Consider the following 18,655-nt stretch of genomic DNA (forward strand, 5'->3'; position numbering starts at 1 on the left):
TTCCATCAATGCACCTCCCTCTGCCTCTACATCACACACTCCAGGGCTTCTCTGCTCACACTCACTGTTCCATCAATGCACCTCCCTCTGCCTCTACATCACACACTCCAGGGCTTCCCTACTCACACTCACCGTTCCAACAATGAACCTCCCTCTGCCTCTACATCACACACTCCAGGGCTTCTCTGCTCACACTCACCGTTCCATCAATGAACCTCCCTCTGCCTCTACATCACACAATGCAGGGCTTCTCTGCTCACACTCACCATTCTATCAATGAACCTCCCTCTGCCTCTACATCACAGAATGCAGGACTTCTCTGCTCAAACTCAGCATTCCATCAATGAACCTCCCTCTACATCACACACTGCAGGGCTTCTCTACTCACACTCACCGTTCCATCAATGAACCTCTCTGCTCTACATCACACACTGCAGGTCGTCTCTGCTCACACTCACCGTTCCATCAATGAACCTCTCTGCTCTACATCACACCCTGCAGGACTTCTCTGCTCACACTCACCGTTCCATCAATGAACCTCCCTCTGCCTCTACATCACACACTCCAGGGCTTCTATATTCACACTCACCGTTCCATCAATGAACCTCCCTCTGCCTCTACATCACACACTGCAGGGCTTCTCTGATCGCAATCACCGTTCCATCAATGAACCTCGCTCTGCCTCTACATCACACACTCCAGGGCTTCTCTACTCAACTTACCTTTCCATCAATGAACCTCCCTTTGCCTCTACATCACACACTCTAGGGCTTCTCTGTTTGCACTCACCATTCTATCAATGAACCTCCCTCTGCCTCAACAAAATTCACACCAGGGCTTCGCCCCTCATACTCTCCATTCCATCAATGAATCTTCTTCAGTCTTTACATCACAAATTCTTGAGCATTTCTGTCTATACTTTTCTTTCCACCTACAAACCTCCTCACCCTCTACATCATACTCCCACTGCATGTTGCCGCAGCCAGGAACTCAAGGAAACATTCTGTGGTATTACTGCAGTTACTAAACCCTGTGGGTTATGTTCTTATGTATTTCCACTGAGGTAAAATTGCACAGCTTTAGTGAATAGGGATGTGAATCGGGCTTCGGAGGATTGAAAATATCATCGATATTTTCAAAATCGTCAGAAATCGGGGGCTCCCCCAAAAGATAGGAAAACCCCATGATATTGTTCGTGGGGGTTCTCTTATCGTTTTGGGGGAGGGCGGGAAAAACGGCACACAAAAATAACCCCAAAGCCCACCCCGATCCTTTAAAACTAATCCCTTAGCTTCCCCCACCCTCCCAACCCCCCAAAAACATTTTACAGGTACCTGGTGGTCCAGTGGGGGTCCTGGGAGTGATCTCCCGCTCCTGGGCCGTCGGCTGCCACTAATCAAAATGGCGCCGATGGCCCTTTGTGTGACAGGGTATCCGTGCCATTGGCCCTTCCCTGTCACATGGTAGGAGCACTGGATGGCCCGCGCCATTTTTAAAGATGGCGCTGGCCATCCAGTGCTCCTTCCATGTGACAGGGGCCGGCCAATGACACGGATACCCTGTCACATGGTAAGGGCAAAGGCCATCGGCGCCATTTTGATTAGTGGCAGCCGACGGCCCGAGAGCGGGAGATTGCTCCCTGGACCCCCTCTGGACCAGCAGGTACCTGTAAAATGTTTTTTTTGGGGGGTCAGGAGGGTGGGGGAAGCTAATGGATTAGTTTTAAAGGGTCGGAGTGGGTTTTTTGTTTATCAGCTCGGGCACAGCTGATAAACAAAACCGCGATCGGGCCAGACGAAAAAAAAAACCCACGATGTGAATTGGAACCGGAATCCAAACCGAATCTGGTTCCGATTCACATCTCTATTAGTGAATCTCCCTCTGAGTTAGGCACCTAGATCTTTTGAATCTTCACCTGTAAGCAGATACCCATGCTAGTATTACTGGCTATTCAGATTATTACAGAGCGCTGGAGGGAACTGCATGGGGATTTTATGCTTTAAATCCTTTTATTAGTTTAAGCATAAAATGTACAAAAGCAATGAAGAGAATTTACTGAGAAGGGTTAATCTGTGCATGTACAGACTCCAAATCACACATTAACAAACAGCCACCTGGCTAACATTAAACAGAACCCCAAATCCCCATACAACAGGTCCTGTTAAAAACGGTGATCTAGACAATATTTTGTCAGTAATGAAAGCAAGCAATGGAATCAGGCAATCTTCACTAAAGAACATTCAAGTAAGAACTCCGAGTTCTATGGCCTATAAATATATTTCACATATTTTCACAAAAACGTTCCGCTTAATATTTAAATCAGTTTTTTCAATATGATACTCCATCTCACATAAGTGGTGCAATGCCATTCTTAACTGAGTATTTATTTATTTATTTTATTTACGGCTTTTCTATACCAATATTAGTAGATACATCATATCGGTTTACATCAAACTGCAGGTAGAAAAATTACATCAAACAGGGACTGGGCAGTGGACTGTAGGAACGTAACAAGAGTAAATATAATATACAGAAAAGCAGAAAATCCAACTGAGAACAAGTTAACATATTAGTAAGTGTAGTCTGGCAGCAGCCAATTTTGTAGAATGACTTTTTTTTAGCTAAGAGAAGTATTTTCTGCAGCCATAATTTAAGATATGTATTGGCATTCACCCGAGTGTGCAAGTCATCAAACAAAATGGTCTGACTTCTAGGGAGAGAATAATCCCCAACACCTCCTGAATGTAATGTCGGACTGTGTCCCAGAATTTCTGCAAGCACGGACAAGTCCAAAGCAAGTGCCCCAGAGTACCCTTGTCAGACTGCGTAATTTTCATTATGCATGCCCGTGCAGGTGATATATAAGCTCACATTAGAAACTTATTCTGGACCTCACAAAGCGAGCCCTAGCAAGAAGTTTAGCATAAATATCACTAGAAATAGTTGTCCCTAATTCCTGAGACCAACCTTGTAGTGTGTCATCATAAACTATGTGGGGTACCTTCTTTAGCAATTTCTTATAAAAATAAAAAATAGAATGTCGACTTGGGTCTTCCCAATCAAAAATCTCTGACAACGCTGCATGGAATGTGAATCCATAGCCATTAAATAATGCCGAAGTTGGAGATAAGCAAAGAAATGTTTGTTATCTAAAATGTAAGTGTTTTGAAGCTTTTGAAAAGAAAGAATTACAGCAACCTCATTCAGAAAATGTGCCCAGTGTCTGAAAATTGTATTGTAAATCCTTGGAGCAAAATCTCTGTTTCCCCAGATGGGTAGGTAATGGGAAATCCTCCAATTTATACCAAATTTGGAACAAAACAGTTTCCAAGATTTCCAAACAGGTAGAATAATGTTAGTGCCTCTTGCCTGGCGTAGGAGAGACCCCGGTTAATGCACAAGTCCCGTGTTGCCACTAGCTCTCTCTCTAAAGCTAGAGGAGTATAAAATGTCGAATTCATCAACCAATCTCCAAGATGATGTAAGTTACAGGCCAAGTTATAAAGTCGCAGTTTGGTGAGGCCCAAACCCCCATTTTCTCATTAACTTGTGTAGAGCCATCCTAGGTTTTTTCTCCCGTGCCAAAGAGCCTAGACACATGGATGTCCCATTTTGTGAGACACATAGACACAGTTTGAAAAAGATAAAGCCACTTGGGCAACAATATCATTTGAAAGAGAGCAATTCAACCAGAAAGAGATAGAGGGTAATCCTTCCAAACCTGTCATTTTTGCCCGGTATGGTCTAAGAGCAGTCGATAGTTAACCTGTTTTAATCTAGCAGGATCTTTATGTAATTGGATTCCCAGATATTTAAAAGAATCATCAACCCAATGCATGGGAAAAGTCAGGACCACACATGTCTACGACTGTATCCTGCATAGGTAGGGCCTCAGACTTATCTAAGGTTAACTTCAGGGCACCATAATCAGAGAGCTCCTTAAGGAGTGAGGGAAGAGAAGATTTTGGTTCATTGAATCGTAGAAGTATGTCATCTGCAAAAGCTGCCAATTTAAATGATGAATCCCCCTTACCAGCAAAGGGAATTCCAGAAATAGCTGTATTTTCTCTTATTTTTGGAGCAATGATTCTAAGGAAACAAGAAAAAGGAGAGGCAACGGGAGCGACCCTGTCTAGTGGCTCTAGCCAGAGGAAAACACTCAGACTTCGTGCCATTTACCAAAACTGAGGCAATAGGCTTACTATATAAGGTCTCAATGATCCATAAAGAATATCCCTCAAATCCCATTTTCTTTAATGCTTCAAACATGAAAGTGCAATTGACATCACTGAATGCTTATTCAGCATCAAGGCTCAAATTCACCGATGGAGTTTGCCTCCATTTACTTATCTCCATAGATGCCACTACCCATCATACATTATAGACAGAGTGCCTACCTTTTACAAACCCAACCTGTTCCTGCCCTATCAGCCCTGGGAGAACCTTCACCATCCTGTCTGCAAAAATCTTAGCCAAGAGTTTGATATCAAAATTTAAAAGGGAAATAGGTCTATACGCACCAGGAAACAAGAGATCCCTCCCCGCCTTTGGCAAAACTGTAATAAAGGCTTCATAAGGGGAAACTCCCATTCGCAATCAGCGCTTCATAAGCTGTACTCAAAGGGTATAACAACTGATCACCCAGCAGTTTGTAAAATTCAGCGGTAAAGCCATCTGGGCCCGGGGCTTTTAATAACTTAGATTGGTTGATGCCCTTTTGAATTTTCTGTATATGAATTGGGGTGTTTAGTATTTCTAGTTGGCAGGCAGCAAGACAGGGCAAACCCATGGTCTCCAGATATTGCCAAATGGAGTCCAATCTAAATCTTCTGCTTATACAGGGAATGATAAAAAGTTTTAAAAATAGCAGCAATTTCTTTACTGGAATTAACCACCTTACCTGTGGAATCCTTCATAATTGGTATATAGTTCTGTCCCTTCCATGATTTTACAGGCTATGTTGGAGAAGGTACAGAGAAGGGCGACCACAATGATAAAGGGGATGGAACAGCTCCCCTATGAGGAAAGGCTGAAGAGACGACTGAGGGGGGATATGATAGAGGTGTTTAAAATCATGAGAGGTCTAGAACAGGTAGATGTGAATCAGTTATTTACACTTTCGAATAATAGAAGGACTAGGGGGCACTCCATGAAGTTAGCATGGGGCACATTTAAAACTAATCGGAGAAAGTTCTTTTTTACTCAATGCACAATTAAACTCTGAAATTTGTTGCCAGAGGATGTGGTTAGTGCAGTTAGTATAGCGGTGTTTAAAAAAGGATTGGATAAGTTCTTGGAGGAGAGGTCCATTGCCTGCTATTAATTAAGTTGACTAATAAAAATACATTATACTTTTTACTGAGTCTAAGTGTTCTTGTGTCCCTGGCCATAAGCATAGAGTAAGCTTTACATTTTTGGCACCTGAACAGGGACTTGATAGCTGTGGCTATCTATGAAATTTTTTTTTGCTTTATCTAGGTCTTGCATGTGATTCTGCTGGACAGGCTCAGATCCAACACTAATACTCGGACCAATCTTGTCCAAAGGCTGTTCCCAGATAAAGATTTCTGGATGTTTGATGTGTATCCCAGATAAAGATTTCTGGATGTTTGATGTGTTTCCCAGATAAAGATTTCTGAATGGAGTTTTGTAGTTTTGTTTATTGCATAGTGATTCCTAGGAACAGAGGTTTCTGATTTCTGGATGACTGGTTATTGAAACAGTAGTACCTGGAAGAAAACAAAAGTAGTACCCCCCATGGGAAGACAGATCTGTAAGTAGTTAATCATGCCTATATAATTAATTTGCAAATTTAATTTTCTAGGTAAGTAAGTAAAAGATTTCTTTTTGGCCCATTGCAAATAACAGTGCACTATTTTTTTTTTATCTACTTTGGGGACGCCCATTGCAGAAAATAGATGCAACGAAATTGCAACATTTTTTTTTAATGACAAAATTAAGAACCTAAAAATTAAAATACCAAATACTAAGAAACAAGAAATTAAAATGAAAAAAAGAGAAATCAAACAATGGTCAACATTCTATGAAGTATCAGAATTGGAAATCGAAGTTTTGCTAAAAAAACTAAATCCCGCCCCACATGCATGCGACACAATAACAACCAGAGATATAAAAAAAGTAGCCAACACTGTATCACAGACACTGACAAAGATCGTTAATCTATCCTTAGAGGAAGGATCCATGCCAGATACACTGAAAGGAGCAATCGTAAAACCCATTTTAAAGAAGAAAAACAGCGACCCACTTAACCTGAGCAACTACAGACCTGTATCAAACCTACCCTTAATTGCTAAATTAATAGAAAAAACTATACAGAAGCAACTAGCGGAACACCTAGATAACAATAACATCCTATATCCCTCACAACATGGTTTTCGAAAACATTATAGTACAGAGACACTACTACTGGCGCTGACAGACAACATCATGAGGGGATTCGATAATGGTAAACATTACATTCTAGTGATGCTAGACCTTTCAGCAGCTTTTGATACTGTAAACCACAACATACTTTTAAATAGACTAGAAGAAATAGGATTAGGCAACAAAACAATCAGCTGGTTCAGATCATATCTAAGTAACAGATATTTTCAAGTTCAAATCAGAGATTCTATGTCAGAAAAAATAGACCTTCAGACAGGAGTACCACAGGGATCTGCCCTGTCTGCCACACTTTTCAACATATACCTACTGCCATTATGCCACCTGCTAGCCGGCCTGGGAATCACTCACTACATATACGCAGACGATATTCAATTTATATTACCCATTGACGATACAATTGAGAAAACATTAAACATAGCGAACATGTATCTAGACATCATCAAACAACTATTAAATCAAATGGAGCTAGTAATCAATATAGAGAAGACAGAATTCCTTCATCTAGAAAGAAAAAAAAACATGGAGATCTCACACAACCCAATCACACTAAATAACAACAAACAAATAATACTCGCAGAGAAAGTCCGGAATCTAGGAGTAATAATAGACACAGAACTAAGCTTAAAACAACATATATCCATAAAAGTAAAAGGATACGCCAAACTCATGGTCCTCAGAAAACTTAAACCACTTCTAACGACCGCCAACTTTAGATCGGTACTACAAGCACTAATATTTGCAAGCACTGATTATTGCAATACCCTTCTACTAGGCTTACCATACACCTCCATAAGACCACTACAAATATTGCAGAACACGGCTGCAAGAGTATTAACTGGAAAAAGGAAGAGAGATCACATTACGGAAACACTGGCTGAGTTGCACTGGCTTCCCATTGAACAAAGAATACAGTACAAGACACTATGCACCATACACAAATTAATACACAACGAAAACGCAGACTGGCTTAACACTGCCCTCCGAGTACACATCCCCAACAGAAATTTAAGATCAGCCAACAAAGCGCTTCTGACGATTCCATCAGTCAAGACAGCAAGACTAACACAGGTAAGAGAAAGGGCGTTATCCTTAGCAGGACCCATACTATGGAACTCCATGCCATTGGAATTAAGACTACAAAGAGAAAACAAAACTTTTAGAAAAAAATCTTAAAACCTGGCTATTCAACCAAGCCTTTCAAAAAGAGAAGGGAGAATAGAATAGAATCCAGGGAAATACAAGGTTCAACCAGGTAAGTGCAAGGGACAAAACACCCACACAAACAGAAATCACTAAGGATGTATGTTTTTGTTTTTAATAAGAATTCATCAGTAAAGGATAAGTTACTTATAGAATGAGTCCTTGACTCAAAACTGCTATAGAATCAAATGGGACATGATAGTGTTCACTCTCATTTAACAACTAACTTTGATTAAAACTATGTTACCGAACATTATGGCACCTGTGTAAACTGATAGAGGTTAATAGCATTTCTTTTGTGCCTTACTGTAAACCGTTGTGACGGTACCCACCTTAACGACGGTATAGGAAAAGTTTTAAATAAATAAATAGACCATTCTACTTAAGGAGTACTTATTAAGAGTAATTGTGAATTATTTGTCTGTATATTTGTTACTAAAATGTGTACTGGAAAAATAACAATAGTGTAAGTTGTAAGTGCTTGCCCTGCTTGCGAGGCTGAAGGATTATTAGAGGGACATAAGGGAAAGTGTTGGGAAAATGTTGGGAAAGTATAGTTTGCACTCTGGTTTTTTATTTTATGTCTGATTGTTATAGCAGTTTCAGCACTTGAAAGGGCACTGGGAGCTGGAGAGTTAACTGGGTTGACAGGTAAAGAGAACGCGGGAGGATGTAAAGCTCCAATATGGGTAATAGGACACAGTGGGGGTGACTGGTTTACCTGACTGGCTTTTGTTTAAAAGGTATAAACAGACAATGGAGGAATTGAAGTTGTGGACAGTAAGTGAATTTAATTTAGTAGATTCTTTTACAAAGTTTGGTTTTGTCAGCTTTCTCTGGCTGGCTAACTTTGAATTTTGGTAGAAGCTCATAATATTGGGTTTGCAAACACTAAACTTAAAAGATTTTAGAGCAGACATAAAAGATATATATTGCACTTTTTTTTCTTTCTTTCTTTATTTATTTATTTATTTAAGGTTTTTATATACCGGCAATCATGAGAACATATCTTGCTGGTTTACATGAAATGGGAGTGCATTAAATACATCAAACTAGAACTGAGGTGACCGAAGGTACAGTTACAATTAACAAGGGTAGCAAAACTTGGTGAAGAGGAAGAAATAGGAAAGAATAAACTGGTTAAACGATATACAAGTCAAATTACAAGTTATGTGCAAATGGCATGATTAATGGCTGAATGTTTTAGAGGAGTCCTTGGATTGTGTCCTTGGATTGTGTCATTAAATTGTGTCTGGGAAAGCTTGCTTGAATAACCAAGTCTTAAGTCTTTTCCTAAAAGTTAGGAGGCAGGGTTCTAGTCTGAGATCTGTGGGCAAGGAATTCCACAGAAGGGGGCCAGCTGTGGAGGTGGCGCGATCTCTTAGGGTAATGTGTCTAGTCGTTTTCGCAGGGGGAACTTGGAGTGTGCCTCTATAAACATCTCTGGTAGGTCTTGTCGAGTTGTGTACTTGGAGAGGGAATTGAAGATCGAGGGAAGTGCATTGATGTATAGTTTTGAAAATGATACATATGGCTTTGTACATGATACGGAAGTATACGGGTAGCCAATGTAGCTCTTCCATTCGCTGACAGGGAGTCATCTAGTAGATAATAGAAAAGCTCAGGGAAACCAACTCTCTTGTTAAATTGGTTTAAGTATGTGAAAGAACAGTCGTTAGATAAACATTTGCAAGTCTCTGATCTATGGTATAGACAAAGATTCTGTTTCTGATGATACTGAATGGAGTAAACTGCCCCCACTGCTATCGCTGCTCTGAATTCCTATCCTTTCAGGTGACTGTAGTGCTGATATCCAGCTTTGCTGCAAGCTTGTAGTCAGCTAGGTCAAATTACTTAGACATCTTAAAGGCAGCCCTGCTAGTGGAAATGAATTGACACTAACTGCAGAAGACTCAGAAATCATACAGGATCTAGCACAGTCAGTATTGAATGCATCTAGTTTGGCTCTTGTTGAGGTAAGTTATGAGATTGATTTGTGGTTATATCATGGGTCTGAAGGATGGGCAGAGGCTACTTCTCAGCATGACAATATAACCTCCATGGCTTATTTCTCTGGTACTTTGGTGTGATAGAACAGGGGTTTTCAGAATTAGGGGTTGTGATATGTACAGAAGCTATCTGTAAATTGCAAGCACATGTACCAGGGATTTTAATTGTCTTACATACTTCCCATGAAGTTAGAATACTTTTAGGGAATGCTCACATCTCTTTTACCACTACGAGATTTGGTAAATATTCAGCCATATTATTGACTTCCACAGTATCCTATTAGACAACTACAATTAATTCCAAATTTAATTTTCTTCAGTATGAGACATCAATATCCCTTAGCCAGAGAAGCACAGGAAGGTACTGCTTCACTGCATAATAGAATCTAGTGGGTCACCTTACAAATACTCCCTTGTTCCCAGTTTTAAAACCTTCTGGGGCGTGGTGATTAGTGCGAGACTTAAGTGCACTAAGTGAATTGGTATTAGCTGAATACCATAATGTTACAAATCCAGCTACAATTCTTAAAACAGAATCTTTGGGCAACTAGTATACAGTTTTTCAATTGAAAAAATTGGAGTACATTTTTCCCCTGTAACATGCTTAGATTTATTTATTAGATACCAGTGATTCTGGGAGCTACATTTACCATTATAAGATTAAATCACACTTGCCTAGAGCCTCACAATAATCTCATCTTAAAAATGCATGAGACCACTTGCACAACTTTAGCACTACTCACATCTGTGCTCCTTAATTGTAGAATAGGAAGAAGATGTAGCTCTAGGAGGCTGGAAGGCAGGAATGTATTTCTACTCCATGCTCTGTATCCTCAAAGTATGCTTACCACATACGAGAACAAGCTTTTAGTAATTAGAGTCATTTGTTTGGGTAGTGAAAGATAGTGCTTGTTTTAAGGTCCAGAGGTCTGAGGGTGGAACAAAAATATTAAGCGTCTCTTTTTCTAAGGACCTGGGCAGAGAGCTTATAAGAGAGAGACAACAAATGAATACGATATTGCAACCTGTGTTCATAGGTTTACAAATTGGCATTGCCGCTAAAACCCATTTTGTCCTTTATTGGTACAGCATTTAAACATTTGGCGATCCTGCATTAAAAGATCTTTTGGTTTGGGATAATAGTATTTAAGACTTCCAGAGATGTAGCTGTGGTATTCTGTGGTAGCAGGAGTGACTCCGAGGCTGGTGGCATCTTCTAGACTAATGCCTCAATAAAAGCTTTTAAATAGATCAATAAATCAGTTTGTCTATAAGATGTCAGCTACCTTGGTATCATTTTTTGGTATTTAAGAAGTATTGTACTGTGACTTCTAATCCTGAGTACTACAGTTAGATTATGAAATACTCAATCAGGCTATAAGCTTAATACATCAGGGACCCAATTTTGTACCTGAACTAGTCAACCAAATGATCTGATATAGCCTTTTCTAACAAATAACATTAGAGCTGCATATTACCTGCATAAAATGTTTTAGTTGATCCCTAAAGACTTTTAAATTATAGATGTAAAGCAAGTTGAGGAAACTAACACATGCTGAGTAGGGCTTCATAGAAGTAATAAAATAATTGCCTTTAAGATTTTCAAATATGGCAGAAGGTAGGCTAGGTACTGTATAATGATTTCAGGTCAGGGTGTACACCTAAGAAAATGGAATAGGAGGAATATCCCTCTTACATTTGCAGACTTTGCAGCACAAGAGATTACTAAACAAGCTTGTTAATTAGCAGTTAAGGAATGTGTACAAACTAGAGCACAAAGGATTATGAACAGTGCAGCAGCAGCATGAATCTGTGGGGAAATAGAAGCTGTGTACACCCAGCTGGTATTATCTGTTACGCTTTAAATGTTTAAATTTGATATTACATGGGTCTCATTGGCCTATGCCCAGCATGTGGGTTCCAAATCTACAGACACATTGTTCTTTGTAACCAGGGCTGGAAAATAAACTGTGGCTAGAAATGTTTCTCATTTTTTGTCATTGTATGCCAGAGAAAAGAGCAAAGGAGCTGAGGATGTAACTAAACTCCCAATTAAGTTATATTCTAGGCAAATGGAGGAATTACATAAGCAGAAAGAGGGAAAAGTGTTTCTAGATAGAAAGTATCTGTGGTAAACAGGTTTCAGATGATGTGGAATATGGAACCAGTGGAAGTGATGCTTGGTATTCCCAGAATTAATTAATAAGTGCAGTAATCTAGAAGGATGGGAAGTATTAGAAGAAGGATAGATGGCAGAGGTGTTTAGCCCTTCATAAGGAGTTAGTTTTGATCCTGACAGGAGCACAGGTATTGATTTTTGATATTCATTTTGCACATAAATATAGAGCAAACCCTGAAAGAAATCCCACATATAACAGAATTGGTGGGAAAGGCAGACCAGGAAGATTTCCCGAGATTTGGAGATATAGAGCAGGGAATGGATATTCATGTCGTCTGTTGGGAGTGGTGCAAATCAGGGCAGGAGCAGAAGAACCCATATTGACTGTATATATTAATAAGCAACCTTGCACATTTTTATTGGATTCTGGGGCGACTTCTTCAGTGCTAACAACACTTCCAAAGGGAGTTGAATTATCAGATGAAACCATACAAACTATAGGATTTGAAGGACAGAATAAGCTGGTACATAGGACAGCTAAGACTAGCATACAGTTACCATGAAAAGAAGTAACAAGTCAGTTTTTATATATGCACCAGATTATCCAGTAAATTTGTTAGGCAGGGATTTGTTACAAGCCACAGAAATAGAGCTTTCTTTTGCATCAATCTCCAAAGTTGTGCATTCAGCCAAACAGTTTGTTACTTTCACATACAGACAGGAACAATTTCTATAGGTGCCTGTTTCAATTGAAGCCCTTCTATATTTTTAAACCTTGTCCAAGACCTTCAGACTTCCAACTGATGCATCTGTGATTATCTAAATGATCTATTAAGTACAGTATTTATAGGATCTGTGTGCAAGGCACCCTACAGAACTACCTATATAAAGAGCATAGAAAGGAAATAAAATAAATTCTAACAAAGTCAAAATTGTCTGTCCCAGGTTTCATTTTTAGGAATTAATCTAGGAGTTGATGGTACAAGTATTGATGGTGCATTTGCAGGACCATTAACAAAGGTGGCAGATTTTCAGTCTTTGAATTACAAAGCACTACCATTATCACCTTAAGAAAAGGAACACAAAGAGTTTTAAATCCCAGATGGAGAACAGTTCACTCACCACACTTTGTGTAGTATTTCCCAGTTACTTAACAAAAGAAACAAGAAATTTGCTTGACTGCTATTTGCTGAATTAAGATATATCGTAATGTTAATTTCAATGATGCTGCAATTTCACTTTAACTATAACCTTACTTTATTGTATGCCAGAGTTTATATCTTTCCAGATTGAAAAAGAAAACACCTTCTTTGCCATTTGAGCTATAAAGCTTGAAGATTATATTTTTCCTCAGTTTGATTTTTTCATTTTTAAATAGATCATTTTAATTTAAATTTTTGTTTTATTCTGGATCGATCCAAATACTTTTTGGTCTACTTTTTGAGCTCAAATATGTTACTTGTTATCTGTTTTTTTGTGTTATGTGTGTGTCATGACACCTGAAGAATGCAATGAATGAATTTGTGTGTCAGTTTAGTGAAATGCATGTGTCTGTGTAATGTCTGAGCCCTTAAGTTGTTTGTGGTCCTGACTATTGCATGTTACCAATAATAAAGAAGGATTAATATTATAGCAGATATAGGGATTACCAGATAGAGGGAGCTAAGGCCATGACAGAATTTGTCTCATTGATTAATTTGAATTTGTTTTGCTTGTTATATTAGGCTTTAAATAACATATACATCTAATACTGATTTAAGAGGCTATGCTCGGATGTCAGAAATCCACCCAGCTGAGAGATCTGCATACGTCAAATGTCATTGATTTCAGAAATCATCCCATCGTATGCACAGACGTCATCGTGCATTTTCATCATATGGACCTTTATTTCATATGTGATAACTGATTGTCAATAACAAAAAATATGAAATGATACACCTAGTCAATATTTTAGTTATATACACATTTAAAATTGTCACTATTTAGATTTTAAGTTAATACCACAGTCTGAATTGAAGCAGTCTTTAGTAGCCTTACAGTTCCAGTATTTTGTAGCATTATGCAGTCCTATACCTTATAATGAGTATATGCATTTACTTGCTGAGTCAGTGAGATGATTATTTGATATGTTCTTTTTACTTTAATCTATGAAAGCTAATCTGATCACACTAACCAATCACCCTGACCCACTGCTGGCCACTTGACAGTGTGATATGTCTTGGTATAAATCAAATATTCCCTTGAGGTAAATTCTGCTCTATTGCTGCTTCTGCACAAGTATTTTTCTGTACCCAATATACTGAATTTAGTGAGCCCCTTCTATTTTTCCCTATATACCTTTTTGAGCATTTCTTCCTGTAACACTACCTATTGGTTTCTTTACCTAGAGTTTAGTCACAAGCGCTCACAGATGTGCTCTGGTAGTGTGACACTTCTGTTCACCTAAGCCCATTTCTGTCTATGACCAGAACATGTCTTATTTTTTGCAACACTTTTGTAGCTTGTCCCACAGGATGTATGCACAACATAGTATGAGTCCTTATGCTGTCCTTCACTTTTCTGGTAACATACATTGATTATATCCCTGCTTGCCATTGTAATGAATATTATTCTGGGTAGTTGTTTACAATAACAGTATTCCTTGTAAAGATTTGCCCAGTATACCTAGTATTATATGAGAAACATAATATTTTCATACTAGTCTCTCTTTGTTCTCCTTACCTTTACCTGTTACTCCACTATTGTGTAATTACTTGACTCTGAAAAATAACATATGTGGTCTTGCTATTATAAATTAGGTCCTTTTTATAACGCAGGTATCCTTATTGCTCAATCATAGAGCTAATGGCTACCTAGTGAAACCTAGTTATTCTGTTATTATTTGTCACTTCAAGAGTGCATGTCTGCCTATTAGTCTCATTTACTTTTAGGGGGATCTGGAGGGATAACACCACACACAAGGTTAGCTATTAGCTTACACATTTAGCCCATTTGCCATAATGACTTCATAGTTCTGTCCTCCCAACTGGTACTTGGGTGTGCCACTTTGCCATTTGTAAGTGGCACAAGAGGGAAATGAGAAGTTTGCCTGAACAGAAAACCAACATGGAGAAGGAAATCCCCAGAAGCCTCTGCTTTTCTTTAGCCTGCCTAGGCTGAATGGACTCTGAGTGACTTTCTGAGCATGACTTACAGAATGTCCCTGGATATCTGAAGAAGCAGGCAAGCTGGCACCAGACAGGTGATGTCTATTCATAGAGTCACCACAGGGGAGCTTCAGGCACTATTCTCAGGAGTTTGTAATCCACACAGCTACAGACGTGTTGATTACCTTGACCAGTAAGAGTTTAACAGAACAAAGAAAGTCATGGGAAATGGGCCACACCTCCTGGGAAGCCAATCAGGGATAGTTAGCGATGATGTAATCATGCAGTTGACATCACAACTTATGTAAATGATCCTTTGGGCAGTCATGCAAATCTCTAGAACCTTCTATCCTTTTCCTGTATTTGAATGTTATCTATAAAAGAAGGGTCACTTCCTGTATATGAGGAGATGCTGGTCAGTTTGTAAGACTAAGGGCACCCAGTACCCAGCATCTCCCGAGAACACTTATATTGACTAATAAAAATACATTATACTTTTTACTGAGTCTAAGTGTTCTTGTGTCCCTGGCCATAAGCATAGAGTAAGCTTTACATGTGGCATCTTCCTGGAAATGATGATGGTGGGACCAAAGTTCCGTGGTGCAGGATACACAGACTGGTAGGCCCTCGAGGAGCGAGTACCCTATAGTCTAGAAGATCCTGAAATAAACAGAGAGAGAGAGAGAGAGAGACCCCTGAGGAGCGGCTGTCTAGTTAGTAAAAACCCCGAAGGGGGGTTGGAAGTGAGAGACCCCCAAGGAGTGGGTGCCTAGAGCTTCGTAAGGAGCGAGATCCCCGGAGGGTAGCGAGGTCTCTAAGCGTGCAGCTTAGAGCGGTCAGAGTAGCTTAAACCGAAGTCCTTGCTAACTCAATGATGGTAGCATAGTGGAGGCTTTAAATACCTGGAGGTATCGACGTCATGTGGTGGGGACGTCCCCGAGTTTCCCGCCATGACGTGTATTTGAGCATAGGCAACGTGTGCACGCGCGCCCTAGGAGGCCACAGGAAGGAGCATGGTGGACTGGGACGCCCATGCTGAGCTGGAGACGCCGAGGACCTTGGCACCAGAGGCAGCCATCTTGCCCAAGAAGGAGGAAAAAGGAATAAAAGAGGTAAGGCAGAGCGGTCGCAGCCGTCTGCGACCGGCGGATGCAACAAGCAGAGTTTGGAAGGAATGAAGAGAGTTTGTGTACCAAGGAGCATTTGTTTTGGTTTTTTTTGCTATGAAAAGTTTTTAATGGAGTTATAGAATCTAGTGTTGTAATGATGGCATGTTCCAGGCTGTGACAGTGTCATCAATATTAGAGGCGGGGGACGAAGGCATATTCGGAATAAAAGAATCAATGAAAGAATCTGAAGACACGAATTTCCTTTTCAATACTGAAGGATTGTGTTTTGAATTTGAGATAGCCTTAGTTAAATTTAGGGTGAAGAAGATAAGGTAATGGTCCGACCAGGGAATTGGGTTAATGAGTGTTTTCTCTGAGATCAGAGATGCAAAGGAAGGGTTATGAAAAGCAAGGTGTAAAGTGTGCCTGTGAATATGGGTGGGAACTTGGATCAGCTGCTTCCAACCAAGGCCAGTCATGGCATCCAAAAAGGAGGTCACGACTGAAGATGGGGGAGTTGAGTTAACATGCAGGTTAAAATCGCCAACTAATATGGTTTGTGATAAATCTATAGGTAAGGAGGAAAGTAGTTCTAAAAGACTTGATAAATCTGTGTGTAGAAGGCCAGTATATAATACAAATATTTAAAACGGTGGTAGATAGGAGTAGAATTTCATATGGGGCAGTAGCTGGGAGTTGGTTTTTTTATTGGACAAAAGGATGATTTTATGATAGCTAGCAAGCCGCCTGCTCTACGATTTGGTCGGGGTTCAAGGATAACCATATATCCCTTAGGGTATAAATTGTTTATAGTAACAATATCTGAGTCTGTGAGCCAGGATTAAAAGGAAATCGGGATTATTAGTAAGTATCAAGTCAGATATAACCAGAATTTTCTTCCTAACTGATTGAGCATTACAGAATATGTATGAAACTGCTGATAAAACTATGGTAGTAATTAAGGCAGGTCTAATGGATACCAATGAGTTTCGGTGCAAGGATTTAGAAGGGTAATGGCAGTTTTCAGAAGAGGAAGCAAGAGAACCATATTTACCATTGCCAAATATAATTGGAATTTCCATGATAAAGAGCCAGAAAGTAAGGGCGTAGAAAACGTCAGAGCCTCAGCAGGGAATGAAGGGGCGTCGCCGCGGTTCTTATGAGCTGTCGCCCGGAGATGATGTCACTAGGGGGCGTGGCCGTTTAAGACCAGCCCAGCTCGGAAGGCGGGGAAAGTTTGTGGAGTGATGCAGCAAGGTCCAATAACAATAGCAGAGCAACGGGGCTCTCGTGGCGGTGAAGAGAGCAGGCGGAGGCACAGGCTGGTGAGCCCCTCCGCGTCACCGCAGTTCTTATGAGCCATCGCCCGGAGATGATGTTTTCTTAGAAGCCTCTCATGAGGAACTTTGTCAAACACCTTCTGAAAATCCAAGTATACTATATCTACCGGTTCACCTTTATCCACGTGTTTATTAACTCCTTCAAAAAAGTGAAGCAGATTTGTGAGGCAAGACTTGCCCTGGGTAAAGCCATGCTGACTTTGTTCCATTAAACCATGTCTTTCTATATGTTCTGTGATTTTGATGTTTAGAACACTTTCCACTATTTTTCCTGGCACTGAAGTCAGGCTAACCGGTCTGTAGTTTCCCGGATCGCCCCTGGAGCCCTTTTTAAATATGGGGGTTACATTTGCTATCCTCCAGTCTTCAGGTACAATGGATGATTTTAATGATAGGGTGTTAGGGGTCACTCCTCCCTCTGATCCAGACACATTTACCACCTGGGGTTGCCAGCTGGCTCCAGATTTTCAGGACAGGCTGATTCAGTCATAATTTCACCCCACTGTGTGCATGGAATTGTAGATCTGATTTTTCTTTTTCCTTCCCTAATATAAGCAAGAGTACAAACCCCTGCAGGCAGAGGAGTAAAAGCAGGAGCACAGGAGCCAGTCCTGAAAATCCAGAGACAGCCAGCAACCCTATCAGCAGCATCTGATCCTGCACTCTGACAAAACCTCTTCACGTTTACAATCAAGAAAAAAAATTAATGAAAAGTTTTCTTACTTGTGCAACTCCTGTTTGTACGATTTTCAGCCCCGTCTCAGTTTCCAGGTCACCTTTCACTGCAGCTGCACAGAAAAAAAAAAAGATACTGGTGTTTTACTGAAAGTAGCACAGTGCACGATGCCCGAGACAGCTGAGCGGGAGGCACGGTGCACAATACCTGAGACCCTAAGCAAGTGGGAGGCACAGTGCACAATACCTGAGACCCTAAGTAAGTGGGAGACACGGTGCACAATACCTGAGACCCTAAGCAAGTGGGAGACACGGTGCACAATACCTGAGACCCTAAGCAAGTGGGAGGCACGGTGCACAATACCCGAGACCCTAAGTAAGTGGGAGACACGGTGCACAATACCCGAGACCCTAAGCAAGTGGGAGACACGGTGCACAATACCCGAGACCCTAAGCAAGTGGGAGACACGGTGCACAATACCCGAGACCCTAAGCAAGTGGGAGACACGGTGCACAATACCCGAGACCCTAAGCAAGTGGGAGACACGGTGCATAATACCCGAGACCCTAAGCAAGTGGGAGACACGGTGCACAATACCCGAGACCCTAAGCAAGTGGGAGGCACGGTGCACAATACCCGAGACCCTAAGTA

At 40.5% G+C, this 18,655-nt stretch overlaps 2 protein-coding genes across 2 annotated transcripts in view; one reads left to right on the plus strand and one right to left on the minus strand.

Moving 5' to 3' along the window:
* DNAJB2 (DnaJ heat shock protein family (Hsp40) member B2) overlaps nt 1-13,595 on the plus strand; it is a 497,647-nt gene extending 484,052 nt beyond the window's left edge. The window contains exon 11 of the mRNA XM_029605003.1: nt 13,458-13,595. The gene's annotated coding sequence lies outside the window, so the exon portion shown is untranslated. The remainder of the gene's footprint in view (nt 1-13,457) is intronic.
* PTPRN (protein tyrosine phosphatase receptor type N) overlaps nt 1-18,655 on the minus strand; it is a 279,044-nt gene that overhangs the window by 118,906 nt on the left and 141,483 nt on the right. Inside the window, exon 16 of the mRNA XM_029604982.1 lies at nt 18,052-18,116. Coding sequence (XP_029460842.1) covers nt 18,052-18,116 — 65 coding nt within the window. The remainder of the gene's footprint in view (nt 1-18,051; nt 18,117-18,655) is intronic.

This window comes from Rhinatrema bivittatum, chromosome 6, assembly GCF_901001135.1.
Source record: "Rhinatrema bivittatum chromosome 6, aRhiBiv1.1, whole genome shotgun sequence".
Lineage (NCBI taxonomy): Eukaryota > Metazoa > Chordata > Amphibia > Gymnophiona > Rhinatrematidae > Rhinatrema > Rhinatrema bivittatum.